Genomic DNA, 20,157 nt, shown 5'->3' with positions numbered 1-20,157 from the left:
GCTTCCCGCTTCCCGCGCGCTTCCCGCTTCCCGCGCCGCTTCCCGCCGCCCTCGCGCTCCCCGCGGCCCCCGCGCCATGCTGACCTCGCGGACGTTCGTGAGGCGCACGCGGGCGGGCGCGGTGGTGAAGGTGGTGCGCGAGCACTACCTGCGCGATGACATCGCGTGCGGCGCCGCCGCGTGCCGCCTCTGCCCGCCCGGCACCGGCAGCGGGAACGCGCCCGGGCTGGAGGCGCGTCCCAGCGGCCCCGCCAGCAGCCTCTGCCCCGGGCCGCACTTCGTCCTGCCCGACACCAACCTGCTCCTGCACCAGGTCAGCAGCTCCGGGAGGGACGGATGGTGCGGCCGCCTCAGCGCTGGGGAGGGCCCGCCGCTGCCTTCCTCTGGGCCCGGCCGGGCTCCATGTGGAGGCTCAAGCCTTCCCCGCGCCGGCCGTGTTAAATCCCTGTGGGTGTAAGTTTCCGTGTGGATTCCGGCGTCCCGCTGGAGAGGCGCGTTTGGCAGCGCGCTGCGGGCTTGGCTCCTCCCTTGTTTCCTGTGGCTGCTTGATCCCTGCCCGGGTAGTCTTTTCTTCCTCTGCCAGCTCCTGAGGAGAAGGCTGCAGCATCGGCGAGCCTGGTCTGGTCTTAGTCTGTGGTCCAGTTTTATGCGGGGCGAAAGTGTGTGCTTGTGGGTTTTTTTGTTTGTCTTGTTGTGTCGTTTTCTTTTTTGTTGTTGTGTTGGGTTTGGTTTTTGTGGTTTCTTTTTTTTTCTGCCTGAATCGTAGGAATAAAGAACAGTATGTATGTATTTATTTAATTTTCTCGTTGTAGTCTGATATGGGTATGAAAATTCAAGCAGGGAAAGTTGTTAGACTCTGAAATAGCGATTGGGATCTTTGTGTCATCACTGAATTTTTGGATCTTCTGTGGTCACTGAATTTTTCTGAATGCCTCTTCTGTTTTTCAGGATGTAGGTTTATGTTTTTTATACTGTGATGTTGATTTCACGTAGTGAATAGAAGGTGCAAAATCATCCCATGTATAACTCTGGAAGCACGGGGGCACCTTTAACTCTGCAGCCCACCAATGGCTGTGCAAAGGTTTGAGTCTGAGCAGGGCAGACAGTAGACTTTGAGGCTGGGAGTAATTTCCAAGCTTGATATTTAAGTTTTTTCTTTGGTTGTTTTTCAATACCTATGTATTGAAAGCTAAGGTAGAATAGCCCTGTGCAGAATTTGGAGACTGGAACTAATATATGAATCCTAACATGGAGTACTCTAGAGACAGGCACAACACTTGTGTGTTTCAGCAGAGATCCCAAAAGTTGTAAGGGTTTTCGTCCCAAAACAGCAGGTCAGGGGGATATTTTCAGCCTCGTACAAATGGACTTCTTGGTGTCTGTTGGTGAAGTTTGTGTGTGTGTCCTAGAGAATGCTCTGAGAATGCCTGGGTGTGCTGACAGGAACTGGAGAAGTGGAGATTAGGAAGTCTTGGTAACAGTAGGGAAGGGTTTTGCCTAGAAACTGAAACAGATTTGCCACAGTAAGACTTGGCCTAGTGCTTCAGCTTATGCATTGAATAATGCTGGATTTCTTCCCACAGCTCTAAATCTTTCAGGTCATGTAAATATCAGGTTCACAGAAGCTCCATCTGGTATTGCTTTTAATTCTTTTAGCTGTGCCCTCTAGAGACTTACTACTGTCTCATTTTGCAGGTGGGTTTGCACAGTTTCTTGCCACAAGCTTAGGAAGTGAAGCTCCCATCTTCTTCTCCCAATAGATTACATGGGTCTCTAGTGCACATTTCTTGGTCTTGGTATCAGGAGTTGGCAAAGAAAAGTGCTGAAAAATTTAATGAAATTCCTTAAAAAGGAAAAGGTCTTTCAAAAGCAAAGAGGAGTTTGCAGAATTCCCGTCGATTTGACTCCATGGATGAAATTTCAGTTTAGCAGTGGGATTTTTTCTGGAGAACTCAAGCCTACACATACATAGGCACATCAGCTATATAAGAGTAGTTGGGTACCATTTTATGGCTTGCATTCCTCACAAAGGCAGACAGCCTGTAAATTATGTCAGATTTCTGTCAGATTGTGCATAGTTGCATTTTGTTTACTAAGGGTAAATTTTACAGGAACCCATTTTATGTAAGCAAAATTTGTTGTGTACACTTGGCCTTGCATTTGTTTGGAATCCTGCACACATTGGGGATTAATTTGTTGGAAGTCAGAATAAGTCCTTCACTTCAGGTCACAGACAGGCTGGAAAATCCTATTTGACTTTTTTCCCCACAAGAGGAGAAAACAATACACTCAATACACTGTTCAGTTTTCCAGTAGTGAGAGAAAAAGGTAGAAGTAGTGCCATTCATTATTCATGTTAGCTTTTCACATATTAGCCAAGGAAATATTTCAAGTCCTATTATTGGATAGAATTAAACAACAATTTTAATTCATATTCATTTTGTTCCTCAGATTGATATCCTTGAAGATCCTGTTATTAAGAATGTCATTGTGCTGCAGACAGTCCTACAAGAAGTCAGGAATCGGAGTGCGCCAGTGTACAAGCGAATTAGGGACCTGATTCAAAACCCAGAAAAACATTTCTATTCTTTCACCAATGAGCATCACAGGTAAGGTGTGGAATGGGTTATGACAAAGTTTTGCTGATACCTGGTAAAAGAAAATGGGAAACAAAACTGGAACATGTGGATTGGAAGAAAAATTACACTGGTGTCATAGAACTGTATATTTCTAAGGAATATTGTTGGAAAATAGTTGATGTTCCAGGAGCTTTTCTGTTTATAGTTATGTAAGTCTATGTATGTTATGAAAAGGGGGTTAGAATACTGAATAAGCTTTACAGACAGCGCTGTTATTTTGAGCAGTAGGATACTGATTTTCCATTTTTGTGTCCCTTTTAAACATACTCCAATGCTTTTATTAATATTGTCAGCTTAGTGTGTAGCATAATTCAAAAATCCTTTAAGTTAGTGACAGAAAGCTCTAAGAAATGAAGGTGCAATTAATTTGCTCTTATTTGTGCTCATTATTAGTTTCCAATACTGCAGTACCATAGTTCTAGGAATCTTGAATCCATAGTTCTAACAGCATGAATGCAAACCTCTTCAATTTTCTGTGAGAAAGTTGTATTAGAAATGAACACTTCCTTCCTATTTTCCTTTAGCTATCTGTTTCTTGGCCTTTTAGTGGCCTAAGGAGAGTTACACCTGTTACAAAAATGGGTACAGTAATGATTCTTTTGGCCTAACAGCCTTGATCTTACTTGTCTGGAAATTTTTTTAAAGTATAGATAGATGTTGGGATTTGTTTTGTTTTGTCAAGCACCCCCTTTGTTTTTAAAATTTATTTAGAGAAACGTACATAGAGCAAAAGCGGGGAGAAACTTCTAACGACCGCAATGACAGAGCCATTCGGGTAGCAGTGAAATGGTACAATGAACACTTGAAGAGAATAGAGGATGAGGAGAAGATTCAAGTTGTCTTTTTAACGAATGACAGAACTAATAAAGAGAAAGCTCTGGAGGAAGGGATAACTGCTTATACATGTAAGTGAAGTAGTATGTATGTTTAATTTATTGGTTAAATAAACCGAGCAGTCTCTTCATACCTAAATCCCACGCATCTCTTGCATAAATATTTATGTGTGTGCTTTTTTAGGTGAGGAATATATAAAAAGCTTGACAGCTAATCCTGAGCTTGTAGATCGTCTTGCTTGTGTATCTGATGAAGGGGTATGTTTTTATTTTCGTTTTATAAAATAAATTAATCGCAAATAGCTTGTAGTATAATATTGCGTACTGTGTGTCAGGGTACTGACGTCAGTTTAGAATACAAGGAGTCTGGACTTTATTACCATTTTGGCAATTTAACTTTTTCACAACTGAAAAGTAAAAAGGAAATATTGCAGCCATTTTCAGTCCTGCTTATATGCCTGTTAGTATGTATCTTGTTATCTGTAAAAAGCCAGTTGCTTTAGTTAACTGTTGTGAAGATGAGAATAATAACAGTAGGTTAAATAAAGTGTATAAATATGAGAAATAATTGGAACAAAATAAAACCAAAATATATTGCAAACCATTTAGATCTTTGTTTCGTGTCTGCTGGGAAATCTATGTTATAGATCAAAAACATTTTCTTTTGGTGATAGTGAAGTTGACATAAATGCAGGCTGCAGCTCAGAGTTGAGCTACATCCTCTTCTACTTGCTTGTGCTTTGTGTTTATCAGAATAAACACAAAGGCTTATATGTTGACAAACAACTGATAAAGCTGAACACTCGCCACAAAAATGGGAAAGTTAATTTCATCAGAGTTAGTTTTAACAGAATAGACCTCTATGCAAGAGTGGAGGAAGAAAGTGGAGGGCTCAGGTGTTCTCAGCAGTTAACTGTAGATCATTCAGGTGTAAGCAGTTGTCTGACTGCTCCAAAGTTTAGTCACAGTAATGTATTTTCATAATGCTTTCTATAGCTTACAGTAGATACACTCTGCACCATACTCTTTGCTACGCTAATCTTTCTTTGTTAAGTGGCTGTTTAATCACTGTATCCAAATCAACATAAAATTGTCCAGTATATTTTTAAGTAAGTGCAGGAAAACAGGAAAAGTTTCTATGATTGCCATATTTTTATGCTTTTGATGATTCATTAGGAAAAGTACTGCTTAATAACAATTTTTCATTATTGTTCATTTTTCATACCTACACACAGTTACATTAGGTAGTTTGTTAGCTTCAGTGTGTCGTGTTCCTGAGCTTGGTTTTGAAATTAACATGAATATAAAATACTGAAAATTTCCTCTCTTTTTTTTCTTTTTTCCTAAAGAAAGAAATAGAAGGTGGAAAAATAATATTCCCAGAACATATTCCTCTTAGCAAATTGCAGCAAGGAATAAAATCTGGTATTTACCTCCAAGGAACTTACAGGGCAAGCAGAGAGAATTATCTTGAAGCTACTGTTTGGGTTCATGGAGATGCTGAAGAAAATAAAGAGGTGAGTTTTTATTTTACCTCCATGCTGTAAACTTTAACTAGCCTTAATAATGACTTAAAATTTAATTCTTTCATGGTGACATATGTTAAAATGGAGCATATTAGTAATTTTTTACTCTTCTGGTTTTTTTCTGATGTTTTTGCTGGTGCTTGCATTTTTTATTTGTATGGATATAGACTGCTGAAATGCTGACTATGCTCTTTCTGAAAAAAGAATAATGTATTTAAAATTACAGTGTGATAAAGCAATTGGTAAAATAAAGATGAGTCTTGGTTGTTAATAGTTTTTCAATTGGCTCGTAACAGCTTTTAAAATCAGTTTGAAATGCATAGTGAAAGACACAGGAGCAAGTGTGTAGGAGGATTTTCAGGAAAAAAACAGTTGTGAGCCCTTATGGGGTTCTGCTTTGTTTCCCCTGCTATTTTCCTGCTTGATGAGGAGTAGATGGGCTGTTCCCCACCCAGCAGTTAATCCATCTGTCTGCCTGCTAGATTCTCAGTTGGTACAGATGTATAGATGCTGTTTCCAAGCAGTGGCAGTTGTCTCCTCCCTCCCTATTTGTGGCAGCTGGAGGTACTTCTCTTGTCTCTCTTTTATTCCTCATTCTCAGTAGTATGTGGAATCCCCTATCCTGCAAAAATAGGATTGTCTGATTTAATTAAACCCCCAAAAACCAGGGGAAAACATATTTCATATAGAAGCAATTGGAATGTTGAAGTAAGATCATCTGTACTGTAAGAAACCTTGGCAGAGGAAAAAACTGCATCACAAACATGCTTTAAAATGTTCTTTGGAATGTAGAGCCTGTCACACGTGTTTACTCTTCTGTTACACTCCTTAGATTTGGGTCTTCTGTTTTCATCATCATGAATATTTGCATTTCCATTTTGTTTTCTAAAAAATCCAGATAATTGTACAGGGACTGAAACATTTAAACCGAGCGATTCATGAAGATGTTGTAGCCGTGGAGCTGTTGGCAAAAGATGAATGGGTGGCACCGTCCTCCGTGGTTTTGCAAGATGATGGCCAGAATGAAGAGGGCATTGAAAGTGAAGAGGAGAAAGAAAACATTGTATGAAAGAAAAAATTTTTCTTAACTGTGGTGTTACGAAAGAGATGAAATCTGTGGTACCCTGACAGTGTTAGGCTTTAGATTAGTATATGCTCTTTATAAAATGTGATTACAGAAATTATGAAACTTAATTGTAATTGTACAGTTGTGTTAAGTACATGATGGTGGATAAAATGGATCATTTTTAATTAGTCTCTGCTAGAAATTCCCACTTTACTTTATTAAGCTTAATAAATCCAAAAGTTACTGAATGGTAGTCATGTAATAATGTAATAATGTAAATCTTTATATACTGATGTGCAGATTAGGATTTGTTAGAGTAGGAGCAGGTGGTGTATCATACCGAGAGGCACCTTTTATAGGCAATACATACACTTGGAACCTGTTGTAAAATATTTTTGGGTCTTTCAGTAATTCCACTTCATGTGCATGCAGTGCACACGCATGTATGCCTTGTACAAGAAGATAATTTCTTAAAAATTACCTTTCCACTGAATTTCATGGGAACGTTTTTTAATGATTATGTGGAGAATTACTGGAGAATTTTCAGGCAGCATAAAAGGACTCCAAAAAATTAAAATAATAGGTTGTAAGATAACATGGAAAATGTTATTTGTTTGGGTTTTCTTAATGGACATCATTTCAGAAAAATGAAGAACAGCAGAAAAAAACTGAGAACGCTGTCTTCTCCCACTGTCTTTGCTAACTCACAGCTAAGTAGTCGTGTCACATACTGAAAATACTAAAAGTTATGCGAAGCACAGGGAGGCACAGGAGGTTCTATTTATGAAGTCATAATAGAATTTATAATGAGTTACAAAATGTTGCTACTAAAGTTTAAGTTACCTGCTGTAGTTAAACGTGAGTTCAGACAGTTCTGTATTTTTAACCTGTTCTACCAGCTGAAGACTTCTGTTAACAAGGACATGCTGAGGCCTACGGGAAGAGTAGTGGGCATTATAAAACGAAACTGGCGGCCGTATTGTGGGATGCTTTCCAAGTCACAGATCAAAGAGGTGAGGAAATGATTCACTTAAGTGCAGGGTTGTTTTTTTTTCTTGAATTGGAAATTAATTGTTCCTTTCTCTGGTTGTTAATAGGCAAGGCGCCATTTGTTTACACCAGCTGATCGCAGAATTCCTCGCATTCGAATAGAAACCAGACAAGCAGATACATTGGAAGGGCAAAGAATAATTGTTGCTATTGATGGTTGGCCCAGGAATTCCAGGTATCCGAATGTAAGTTTAGCATTTTCTTCTGAACTTTTAACTATCTGATGTTTTGTGTTCTTAGGTAAAATATTTATTATCTGCAACACTGAGTAACTGCAAACAGTGTTGACATGAAGTTTGAATTCTTTGAGTGCCATTTGATGGTGCAAATTAAGGAAGTCCTCAAATGATTTAATTTGGTCTTACCACCAGCTATGGGGTTATGCTTAAAAAGCTTACTCATCCAGTTCTGCAGTGAAACATATATGGGCTACTTAAGGTGCTTTATACAGAGTAACCAAGGACTGCGTTGTTTTAGTCTGTGTTCCTAGAAATGTGAATCTTTCGCTCTGATTTTGCTCATTCATGCGTACCAGTCACTGTCCTAGCAGATACTTGACAAATGCACCAAATGCAATCAAATTGCCAGTAGGTTAAAAGTAGTTAAAGGTTCAGTGTAAGTAACAGAGGCTGTATGAGAAACTGAGGACCCTGCCTTCCATTTGCGTAGAACACTAGCCGGGTTTTGAAGTCTTCAAGGGGCTCATGTGGGAATACACAGCTTGTAATGAAGCGGAGCACAGGTGGCTCCCGCTAGTTTAGAGAACTGAAGGGACATGGAATATATGGAAGAAGCATTAAGAGAAAGTCAGCATTACTGCAGAGAAGTGAGGAATAAGGTAGAGTTGATGTGGTATTAGGGTGTGAGATGTGTGGCACAAGGCCAAGCCCATAGAGAAATGAGAGTGTATTAGTTTTGCTGTTTTTGCAGCAGTGGTTTTTCCTTCCTGCAAAAATGATTTCACGTTTATAATTTTTGGAGTCTTAATTGTGGAGAATTTAGAGCCATTCTAAGAAAGGAGGGGGATGGACTTGGTTCAGACTTAGAGAATCAAATAAATGTTTAAAATTAAATTTCTCTTAAAGGTGAGAAAGTTAACCAAATTGAAAAAGATTGCTCCTACTGTGTAGTTTAATATAAGAATAACCTAAGGGTTAATGTTCTCAAATACTTAGTTTTGGACACAATGGTATTGCTTGATACGTGTGCGTGTATGTACCTGTATTATTCCTCAGGGTCATTTTGTAAAGAATTTGGGAAGCGCTGGAGATAAAGAGACAGAGACAGAAGTTCTCCTGCTTGAACATGATGTCCCTCACCAGGCTTTTTCCCAGGCTGTCCTTAGTTTCCTACCAAAAATGCCATGGAGCATTACCGAAGAGGTAATAATTCGTAAGTTATTGTGGTAATTATTGTGCCTTCCCCTTCAATGCAAACTGTGACATTCTTGAATATCCCAGTGCACCAGATACAGACGAGAAATGTTGTCCAGGACCGTTCTGTCTTAGTGTGAACTTTCAGCTGGATTTCCAATGGAAATAAGAGCTCTTCAAGTTTTTGCATTTTGGCTAAAACTGTGTTTGTTGAGGACAAATATTTTAAAATAAAGATGATACTACACGTTTTGTTAAAGAATAAAAAGATAAAAGAAGGTTTTCTGCAAAGGAGAGAGACTGCAATTCCAGCAACTATACAATCATCCCTAGGAGTTTTTCATCATGCAAAATAGCTTTGTAACCAAATACGGCAGCCTATGTGTCATCCCAATTAGTCTGAGGCATGGAGACTTTAATATATTTCTGCTGTAATACAGTAATTAAAGAAAGAGAAATTTGTGTTTGCAGAATTACTCATTCAAATACAGTTAGTGAATTTTACATTTTCCACAGTAGCTTAAATACAGGAAATGGTTGCTTTAGAAGTTACAGGAAAATGTCATTAGGAAACAATTTGAGCACGATATTTTTTGATTTGGGTTGGGCTGAGTGTTTTCGGGTTTGTGTTTTAATCTCCTGGAGGTTGGCTACTTCTATTATAATTTACTACCTACTCCTTTTTTTTTCTGAATGTTGAAACACAAGGGATCTTTGTGTAAATTAGCTCTCTAAAAATCAGTTGTCTAGTCTAAGAGATCTTTTTGTAGCCATTTTGCAAGGGTAGATACTTCTAAAGTGTGCAGTTCTTTTCAACTATCTAGACATCTAAGCCTTAGAAAGCTAGACTTAGGAGCAGTCATATCCAAGACAAGTCATTCAGCTGGATTTCAGTCAAAATTTCACTTTAAAAAGTCTCGATTCCTAGTCCTGCTAATTCTAAGATCATGATAAAACTATGGTTGTATTCTGATTCTCTTCCTCACTTCTGTAAACCAAAAAAAAATTTAGTACTTGATCTTCTGTGGGTTTTTTTTTTATCATTGTAGTTTCTGCATATCTGTTTTGTTCTTGTCCTAAAACAAACAAACAGAAATAATTCCCAAAGCAAAACAAACATTCTGAAAATGCTTCGTTCCTTGGGAAGATCTTGCCTTTCTCAAATGATTATTTTTACTATGGAAAGGAAGGTGTTCTTGAAAACAATTTTTTGCTTCTTTTGAATTTCAGGATATGAAACACAGGGAGGACTTAAGGCATCTGAATGTTTGTAGTGTTGATCCTCCTGGTTGTACAGATATTGATGATGCATTACATTGTAGAGAAATGGAGAATGGAAATCTAGAGGTATTGTATCAATCCAGTCATTTATTTATTTACTTGTTCCTTTATTTTACAAACAGTGCAGTAGTGGTAAATGACATGTGCAAAGCTCCAGATCTGTTATAAATAAATTAATGGTGTTTGCACAGCTGCCAGATGGTAATAAAAAGAGTTGATTTGCATTAGGTCAGTGTCAAAAGTGGGAATTTAGTGTCTTCTAAATTCACCCTGCTTTATCTTCATTTAGCATGAGAATTTAACATAAAATTTATTTACTGCTTCACCTGAGTATTATAAACAAGGATATTTACAGCTAGGATAAGGAGCTATCATAGAAAAAGTTAAGATACTGGTGTAATGCCTATGGAATTAATGTTTAATTTTAAAAAAAGGCAGTTAAAAGCTACGGGCTTAACACCAGCTCTGTACCCCCTTATATCTGATTTAGTCAGATTGTCTTCTTTAGAAATTAATTGGGAATTGTAATAGCAGGTTGTGCCAGAGTGGAAGGTCTAGCAAACAGAAAAGCAAAAACAAATTTGCAGTGAGTCTTGAAGAACATGAAGGTGGTTATTTGAGCCCTCAGGCAAAGAAGAGTTGCATTTGTAGTGAATATAACTTTCCCCTAAATGTACAAATGCTCTTTTTTTGAATAATTGATGCGACCGTTCTTTTTTTTAGTATGATAGGTTTTAACTGTTCTTTTTATGAAATATGGGAGCTGCTGAAAGGAACTGGGAATGGATAAATTGGTTTGTAAAAATGTGGGAAAGTTTATTTCACTCTGAAAACTGTTTCTGTTTCATGAGGTGCATAACGTGATGCTTGTTTTCTAGGTTGGTGTACATATTGCAGATGTCAGTCATTTTATTCGCCCAGGAAATGCTTTGGATGAGGAGTCAGTAAAAAGAGGAACAACAGTGTATCTGTGTGAAAAAGTAATTGTTTTCTACAGCTTCTTGTACGATTAAATGGTTGGATTTTCATTGCTTTCCTCTTTTAATTCTTTGGAATGAATCATCTCTGAACATCTCTGAACTAAGGAGGAAAAAAAAATAGACAATTTGTCTAAGACAATTTTATTTTCCTTTTTATCTTTAAAAAGCCATTATCTGGACAATATCCCATTCAACTCTGGTTTGAAGCATTATTAGCATGTGCTTCTGAAACTGGAATACTGCTTCAATTCCAGTATGAAATTGCAGAAGTGGCCTGGTTTTGCCTTTTCCATTGGTTTTCTGCTTTTTTTGTCATAGCTAAATCTCTGAAGTTTCCTATGATTTGCATTCATTAACACTGTAGGCTTAGTCCTGTTTGTTTCTTCCAGACCACGATTTCTTTTCAGAAATCACTGTTACTAAAAAGATGATAATTAAAATGAATCTTGGAATGAATTTTCTTAAGGTGGTTTACTTTTCTTTCAGAAACCTGAGCTTTCTTGTCAAAAAAATAATTATTATCTTCAAGCTTTTATTATATTGAAAATCAGGAAGTTAAAATACTAACTTATAAAGTACTGATTTTTATTCTTTACTTTGCAGAGGATTGATATGGTTCCAGAGCTACTTAGTTCCAACTTATGCTCCCTGAGATCTAATGTGGACAGGTATATGTATATGATCTGTACTATAATCCTGGCAAGAAACTACAGATGTTTATGTATGCATTTTAACAGATTTTCCCCTCCTTCTCTCTCTCTCCCATAGGCTTGCATTTTCATGCATATGGGAGATGAACCATAAGGCTGAGATTCTAAAAACTAGATTTACAAAGAGTATTATTAATTCCAAGGTTAGTCATGTAAATATTACTATAATTCTGAAAAAAAGCTGTAAATTGTATTATAAAAACAATGATCAACAGACTTGATTAAAAAGTCTTCTTTCTGATTAATGATTTATATTTTATTAGAATTAGAAAATGGTACTGAAATACTAAAAATAAAGAAAATGTTTGATTCTCCCATGTCCTTCTCAACCTCTAAGGCTGCAGTGTTTATGTGTGCAGTTACTCTGTGTATGATGTATATAGGACATGGCTGATATATACCATCTAGTCAGTTAAATTCAGTGGATTCTGTAGATGTTCAATACATTTCTGAAAATTAGACCTCTAATATATGAAATACATGTGATCAGCAAAAAACAACCCCACTGTAAATGCCTGGTGTATCTTAGTATCTTGCGTAGATCTGTCCTCGTATGTCCATTGTTCTTTGTGAATAGCAGACATTTAGATATTGAATGCAAAGCTTTGTATTATTGTGAACCAAGTTACCGATAGCAAGCTGCACTTTCTGCAAGACAGAAGGAACTATGGTTTTCTTTTTGGAGTGTTCAATTATGTATCATGATGTCTGTTTTTTCTTAACCTCTTCAAGGCTTCTCTTACATATGCTGAAGCACAGATGAGAATTGATTCAGCAACTATGAATGATGCCATTACTACCAGCCTACGTGGACTAAACAAATTAGCAAAAGTTCTGAAGAAGAAAAGAATTGATAATGGGTAAGCCATGCAGGGTACCTGTTGCCTTTTCCCCCACCATTCTTTCTGACTGTTCTTGCTGTCAAAATATGTAATGGTTATGTGTCCATTTTTTAGTGAAAATCTTGTGGAAGAGAAGTATTTTGCCATTTTGATTTGTATAAGAATGCCTATCCTTATTTCCCAAAAAATATAAACTTGGGATATTAACTTTTTCTCCACAAGATCAATCAATATGGATCTCATAGAGTCATAAAAACACAACTAGAGGAGTAGTGTTTGAAATTTTAGGAGCTTCTATGGTGTGTATTCACATGACGTTTCCTGCAAATTTGAACATTAATTCCATGATTTTATTTTTAATTTCTGCTAATTTTAAGTTATAGTGTCGTGATAACCCAGGTGATGTTACAGGCTTGCAGCTCAGCGGCTCTGTCTGCTTTACTGTAATTTTTTAATACCACTTAATGTCTTCCAGAGCCTTGACACTTGCATCACCAGAAGTTCGTTTCCACATGGACAGTGAAACTCACGATCCTATTGATCTGCAGACTAAGGAGCTCAAGTATGCATTTTATTTATTAGTTAATTCAGAGTAGGGATGGAATTAAAGACATGTTTAAGTAGCAACATTTAGTTAATAGTGTATGAAGTTCTTATAATAGTGCAGGACAGTCATAGAATTAGAGGATGGTTTGAGGTGGAAAGGACCTTGAAAGCCTATCTAGTTCTAGCGACACTGCCAGGGGCCCAGACAGTTTCCACTAGACCAGGTTGCTTAAAGCCTCACCCAGCCTGGGCTTGAACACATCCATTGATAGAGCATCCACAACTTCTTTGGTCAAGCTGATCCTCAAAAAGAGAATTCCTCTATTTTACTGTGGTATTTATTTAGCAAGTCTTGAACTGTATGCTTCATATGTGAACTTCTCAGAAAGAGGTCAAGAGGTTATCTCTTGGTCTTTTCAGGCATTTTAATGAGCATTTTTCTTTAATGTTTTAGAATATTTCAGGGATTTTTTTTTCTTCCGATTGAGTATTTGGAACTTAATATGCATTGGTTTTAATCTTAAAATTGCTTGCCTACTCGTATAAATGTTCAAAACCACTAGTTAATATTATACAACATTGTTAGGATGGTGGAATGTTTCTTCATTAGGCACTCAAAGTAAATGTCTAATGCTTTTAACAATATAAAATGTTTATCTTGATAGAGAGACAAATTCCATGGTTGAAGAGTTCATGTTGCTTGCCAACATTTCTGTTGCACAAAAAATTTATGATGAGTTCCCAGAGTTTGCCTTGCTCCGGAAACATCCTGCTCCTCCCCCATCAAATTATGACATCCTTGTGAAGTCTGCAAAGTCCAAGGCAAGTTTTTACCTTATTAATTAAGTGAATTAACTATGAAAAACTATATTTTCTCTCTGGTTGGCCACTTACTCAGGAATAAGGGCTGGAAAGCCGTATTTTGAAAGTTTATCGGCTACACTTTGAAATCACTGGTATTTGTAGCAGGATAATTGTACCTCTAGGTGAAAAGAAGAGTCTTACACTTTTTAGACCCTTTCTTAGGTAAAGAAAACAAATCAGTGTCTTAAATCTTGCCTTGTAGCACTTGTGAGCTGTGAATGTTTCTCCTCTCCAAGTCACGTGATTTTTGAGCCAGTTTTTGGCTTTGGATCACATACATTATTGATGTACTTAGAAATTGTTCAGTCACATGAAATAATATGTTTCTCTTAAAGTCAGGAAGTAAGAAAATGTGTTTATAGTTTCCATCCTCTCCATAGATCAGCTAGAGGCTTATTTAGTCTGAAGTAAGTCCAGTGTAATTAAGGAGTCTGAACAGAAAAAATGACTTCTCCAGTTTCAGGATATTTGATCTGAGCTAAACTTGTAACTCTGTAGTTACTGTGATGTGCATTCATATTTCTTTTCCCTTCAACTCTTTCTCCACCCCATTTTTTTTTTCTTATGGACAAGAGAGAAGCTCCCAGATTCGCTCAGTGTGACATAAATAGACAAGTCTAAACCTAGCCCATTTAATTTTCCACTGCTATAAAACTGGAATAATGATAATTATTTCATTTGTGTCCTGAAAATTATTTTTAAAGTACTGTTTTATTTGGAAAGCTAAATTCCTGTGCATAGATAAACATTCTTTTAAATAAACCAAAGTGGCTTTTTTACTACTTTTGACACAACCATCACAATTAGTTATTAATATGCTATATTTACTTTTTTACTAAATGTGCAATTATCTTACCATAATACAGGCATAATTTGATCTCTGGATCAAACTTCATTGTCAGTGCTGTATTTGAAGGAAAGAGCATTCAACTGATCATGTGCTGAAATTTACCTTGTTTCTGAAAATTAAAAATGCATTATGTATTTTCACACTAACTGAATTTTTATCAGAGAACACTGGCAAACAGGGAGCAAAATGTACTAGTACACAGTACTAGTTTTACATGTCACTTTTCCGAGTATTCATTCTAATCATTTTGCAGAGGAAATACCATAAAGTCAATTACTTACCTTGTGCTTGGATGAGAATCTGTGTGTGGCATAAATACACGGGGGTTTTTTTACATTCTTTCTGATTAAATAAAGGGATAGAAAAATCAAACCAAAGGAAATAAAACCTCATTAATATTGGCATAAAGTATTTCTCAGTTGAGAATGGGTGTCTTTTCTGAATTCCTAGGCTACTGACTCACTATTTCATTTTTTGCATAGATCACTAGTAATAATGAGGGAGGGACCTGTGCATGGATTTTGTTTGTTTGCTTTTGTAATAGTGGCATTCCATCACATTATTAGGTGTGATACTTGTGCCGGTTGCTAAGATAATCCTAGAAGTAGCTGTTATATTTCTGCTTATATTCTTAATATTTGCTAGTAATACCTGACCTTTTTTATTTCTTCTCTCTTTCCAGAATTTGGAAATTAAGACAGATTCAGCAAAGGCTTTAGCTGAATCATTAGACAAAGCTGAATCTCCTACATTCCCCTACCTAAATACACTGCTGCGAATTTTGGCCACTCGCTGCATGATGCAAGCTGTTTATTTCTGCTCAGGAATGGATAGTGATTTTCATCACTATGGTTTAGCCTCACCTATTTATACCCACTTTACCTCGCCTATTCGAAGGTACTTGTCTTTTATAAAAGTTTCAGAGAAAAGAAATACGTGATTTATTTGCCAAGAAATTGTGGTGGTGTCCATTTAAAAACAAAGTTTCTGTTCAGTGTTAGATTTCAGTTGAAACAGCAGTGGCTTGGTGGTCCATCCTCATGTACACTCCTGGGTTTACTGTCCATGACTCCTAAGGTTTAGTAACATTTTTTAAAAGTACTTACAAGAATAATAGGAATACATCCCTAATGCAGATGCCTGGCATAGAAATGCACTTCGGGGTCAGTCAGCTTTAGTCTTAGCCAGAGACTGAGGCAGAGTTTGCTCAGTCATTTTTCAGATGGAAGCTGTGTTTAAATTTTGAAACTGTATTTTACATATGAAAACACTGGTAATTGGAAACCTGGTAACGTAGCTGTTGCCTTGTAATGAAATCATACTACTTGGAAAAGTAACTGAGTTTTGAAGAAAATAACTGTCACTGTACTCCTCAGAAATATTTCAAGTGAAATCCTTAGATGTGAATTAAAGTTCCTATGCATTCATATGGATAATTTGTGGAACTTCTAGGAGTCCAAAGGGCAAATTTTAGTTCTTACCAGCTGCATTAAAAACTTCCTCGCTGACATTATAATAAGTTATGCAACAAGAAGTTCAAATACAATTATGCTTTGCAGATCAATGGCATTGAAATACTATTCTACACTAAATTTGTCTAATTTCATGGGAAAGGGAAGAGGGATTGGCTTAAAATGCCATGGTGAAAGATCATTCTTCAGTCCAAAAATAAAACTTTGTTTCTTTTTTTGCAAACATTCAACAATACAGGCTCTCTTGGTACAATAAAGAATTTATTTTAGCAAAGAGCATAACAGTATTCTGGCTCTGCAGTGCATCTTTGGTCAGCAAAGAGATGGATGCTGAATTAATAGAGGGCGTTGCCAGCAGACTGTCATTATTACAAAAACTTAAATCTGTATGATTCACAAAAACAAACGTATGTTCAGAAACTTTTTTATTAATTTTTAAAAACTGTCTTACTATGTCATTGATGATTGTAACCTCATCTTTACAGGTATGCTGATATCATAGTCCATCGGCTTTTGGCAGTGGCCATAGGAGCAGACAGTACTTATCCAGAACTTACAGACAAACACAAACTGGCAGAGATGTGTAAAAATCTCAATTACCGACATAAAATGGCCCAATATGCACAAAGGGCCTCTGTTGCATTCCATACACAGGTAAGTAGTTCTGAGATGTTAGGATGAACTATGGACAGTGCTAGTGCAAAACCAAGCAAGAGTGCAGAAATGGTAAAGGCTGAGGGATGCTTCTGACAAAAAGCTTAAACATTACTTTGCTTGTTCTGAAAAATTTGGAATGGCATCTTGAGGATTCTTTTAGTTTTGTGCTTTTATAAATATGAATGCTTAACACTACAGTAATGTTACAAATGGTTTATGTGATTTTTTAAAATCTGCTTTCAGGATATGCTGTGTAATTATCACTAAGTATAGAATTACCACTAAAAATCACTAAGTATTTGAATGTTTTATTTTTCTGAGACAGTATATTTGTAATTGAGAAGAGAATGTTCTACTGTATTTTTTTCTTATTTGTGTGTTTTACTTTGGTTACAGCTGTTCTTCAAAACCAAGGGAGTAGTAAATGAAGATGCATATATCTTATTTGTAAGAAAAAATGCAATTGTGGTTCTGATTCCCAAGTATGGGTTAGAAGGAACAGTCTTCTTTGAAGAAAAAGACAAACCAACACCAAAACTGGAGTACAACAGTGAGGTATGTTCTTATTATTATTCTTAAGGTTTGTTCTTAAACACCTTTATTTTTTGATTTGGTAAGTGAGCAGAATGGCTAAAATCTATTTTAGCTGGATTTAGAAGGGTAAGAAAGGCTTTTCTAAATGCAAGTTTATTAACCTCTAGTAGTAGTGCCACTATAATCTTTCTAAGTTTAAATAGGTAGGTTCTGACAGGAATGTGTTTCTGTAAGAGGTAGTACTGACATCTAATTATCTTTACTGCAAAAAATGTATATACCACATGCTACAACACTGAATATTCACTACAGTAATTTTTGGTTATTTTTATTTACATGTAGCAGTGATATTTTCATACAAAAATGTTTATTTGTATAAAAACAGACATTGCAAACAGTGAGTATTTATACAAAATTTGAACTTTCAGGTGCCATCACTTACTGTGGAAGACACAACATTACGTGTATTTGATAAAGTGAAAGTGAACATTATGTTAGATGATTCCAACATCCAGCATCAGAAAATGCGGATGGTCTTGGTAGAACCCAAGGTAAGGCACAAAATTCTTAGAACCGTATTATCCTTCAGTAATGTTAAAAAATCATCATGTGGTAAAATTGAAATTTAACCCAGAAGAAAAAACATAATTTAGCAGCAGCTTGTAATGATAGCTTCATACTCACACTCAACAAAACACAGGTCTTCACTGTGTTGTTGAAAAGAATAAATTAAACTTCCGTTCTGGGCCCATTAGGATATTCCACTGTTGGGAAAGATGATGATTTGCTGAAGTAATGTATTGAATTTCACAGTTCTGTAATCAAATGCCCCTCTGAAAATCTGCCAAAATTCGGTAGGGTCTCCTCTTTGCTCCAGTGAATTACAGTGTAGCTGTGATGGGTGACTCAGAAGAAAACTGTATAATTGCTGGCTGTCAATGGCAGTTCTGTCTTACAACTCCCATAATATAAAAATTCTCTCTTGATAATGTTACAGGAACTGTAATGTCCTAATAATGGTCTCTAGTCGCAAGACTTTTCAGTTCTAGTTTCTTCGTGCATTTGGGACACTGGGATTTTTTTTCTGCTCTCACACTTCATGCTTGATAAGTATTTTACATAACATTACAAGATTGTGCTCTTAGAGCAAGGTACATGGGACTTCCTTGGTAAACAAGATGATTGCAGCAATTCAGTAACCCTAATCTCAGAGGAAAAAGACAACCCAAAATAAGTAAGAGCTTCTTTTTGTTTATACAGTCAAAACTATGGCTTTTTTTTTCCTTGAGAAATGATGCTCCCAAACACATGTAAATATATTCTGACCTTTGAGCTGTTGTATGAGCTTGAACCATAGAATGGTTTGGGTCACAAGTGACTTTTAAAGATCATCTAGTTCCAACCTCCCTGCCACGGGCAGGGACACCTTTCATGAGATCAGTTTGCTCAAAACCCCATCCAGCCTGGCCTTGAACACTTCCAGGCATGGGAGCATCCACGTCTTCTCTGGGAAACCTGCTCCAGTGCCTCATCACACAGAGTAAAGAATTTTTTCCTAATACCTAAATGAAACCTACCCTCTTTCAGCTGGGGGGGGTGGGGGCAAGGGAGGGGAAGCCATTCCCCCCTTTTCCTGGCACTGGATGCCTGTGTGAAGAGTCCCTCTCCAGTCTTCTTGTAGGGTCCCCTTTCAGGTGCTGGAAGGCTGCTCAAAGGTCTCCCTAGAACATCTTCTCCAGGCTTAACAACCCCGTCTCTTATCAGCATTTTCTCACAGGAGAGCTGCTCCAGCCCTCTGATCATTTTTATGGCCCTCCTGGGGACTCGGTTCAACAGGTCCATGTCTTTCCTATGCTGGGACCCCAGAGCTGGATGTAGCAATGGAGGTGGGGTCTCTCCAGAGCAGAAGAGAGATGCAGAATCCTCTCCCTGGCCCTGCTGCCCACGCTGCTTTGGATGCAGCCCAGGACATGTTTGGCTTTCTAGGCTGCAAGTGCCCATGGCTGGGTCATATCCCGCCTGTCATCCACCAGCACCCCCAAGCCCTTCTCAGCAGGGCTGCTCTCAATCTGTTCAGCCCCAGTCTGTGTTGAGTTTAATCCCTATGATTTCAAAAACTGGGAGTAGACAATGAAAGTTGTAGCAGAAATGAACCCTTGTATCCTGTTGTGCATTCACATGCTGAGCTGCCCTCTGCTTGTGCTCACCAACTCTAGAGCTTGTCAAGAGCTTCTTTTGGGGGCATGACTCAGGAACAATCCTATGGCCATGACTCTAGTCAGAGGGACACTTTGAAAACAGACAGAGTAAGGCTAATGCAAGCTGATAGGTGGGGTGCAGACAACCTACTGGCTTTGTCAGGCGTGGTGCTGCTGCTTCTCTTTGCCTTTTTCAGCTTTTATTTCAGGTGAGTGTTGTACCTGTGATTGTTCTAAGATGGTAGGCCCTCTTTTAGGTGATTTTCTAAATCAGAAGTTTCTGATGGTTGACACAGTGTTTGTAAAAGGTCTGTAAAGTAAACTCAAGTTTTACCAGGATAGTAAAAATTGAATAAAAATTTTCTGACTTCTGTTCTTTTCTTACTGTAGATATTAGGAAATGATATGCCTGCAAGTCTGTCTGCAGAGGCAAGCAGCAAGGATGAACCAGAGAAAAAGAAAAAGAAGCTACAAAAATAGCTGGATTTTAGATTCAAGAAGAAATCACAAGTACTTGCATCTACCCTATGGGCAAAATGCTAGAAGCAGGTTTTGTTTACTTTTGAAATACACATTTTAATAATCTGTAAAGAATTTTTTTAAAACTACTTTTATATGACTATGAATGCAGAACGTTTTAAAAGAATGTATATCTACACCTTTGTCCTGTGGGTGAAAATAAATATTTCTGCAAAGTGAAGAGGTGATTGTAGAGTTTCTTGTTAATATCTGGTTT

At 37.4% G+C, this 20,157-nt stretch overlaps 2 protein-coding genes across 2 annotated transcripts in view; one reads left to right on the top strand and one right to left on the bottom strand.

Annotated features, from left to right (window-relative positions):
* PIBF1 (progesterone immunomodulatory binding factor 1) overlaps window positions 1–421 on the bottom strand; it is a 107,123-nt gene extending 106,702 nt beyond the window's left edge. Inside the window, exon 1 of the mRNA XM_039570142.1 lies at window positions 299–421. The gene's annotated coding sequence lies outside the window, so the exon portion shown is untranslated. The remainder of the gene's footprint in view (window positions 1–298) is intronic.
* Window positions 17–20,121, top strand: DIS3 (DIS3 homolog, exosome endoribonuclease and 3'-5' exoribonuclease). The gene is made up of 21 exons (XM_039568369.1): window positions 17–313; window positions 2,452–2,609; window positions 3,351–3,544; window positions 3,657–3,730; window positions 4,822–4,989; window positions 5,897–6,061; window positions 6,964–7,077; window positions 7,162–7,299; window positions 8,350–8,496; window positions 9,718–9,834; window positions 10,647–10,748; window positions 11,352–11,416; window positions 11,517–11,601; window positions 12,191–12,318; window positions 12,776–12,862; window positions 13,512–13,668; window positions 15,243–15,457; window positions 16,518–16,686; window positions 17,086–17,244; window positions 17,652–17,774; window positions 19,812–20,121. The coding sequence occupies exons 1-21, from the start codon at window positions 77–79 to the stop codon at window positions 19,899–19,901; spliced, it is 2,892 nt and encodes a 963-aa protein (XP_039424303.1). The 5' UTR covers window positions 17–76; the 3' UTR covers window positions 19,902–20,121.
* The last annotated feature ends 36 nt before the right edge of the window (window positions 20,122–20,157 follow it).

This window comes from Corvus cornix, chromosome 1, assembly GCF_000738735.6.
Source record: "Corvus cornix cornix isolate S_Up_H32 chromosome 1, ASM73873v5, whole genome shotgun sequence".
Classification (NCBI taxonomy): Eukaryota; Metazoa; Chordata; class Aves; order Passeriformes; family Corvidae; genus Corvus; species Corvus cornix.
This window is presented reverse-complemented; position numbering and strand designations above follow the sequence as displayed.

Coding starts and splice junctions, on each gene's coding strand:
- DIS3 (XM_039568369.1), top strand. CDS start 77: ATGCTGACCTCGCGGACGTTCGTGAGGCGCACGCGGGCGGGCGCGGTG. Junction 2,610..3,350: donor TTCACCAATGAGCATCACAG/GTAAGGTGTGGA, acceptor AAATTTATTTAG/AGAAACGTACATAGAGCAAA. Junction 4,990..5,896: donor ATGCTGAAGAAAATAAAGAG/GTGAGTTTTTAT, acceptor TAAAAAATCCAG/ATAATTGTACAGGGACTGAA.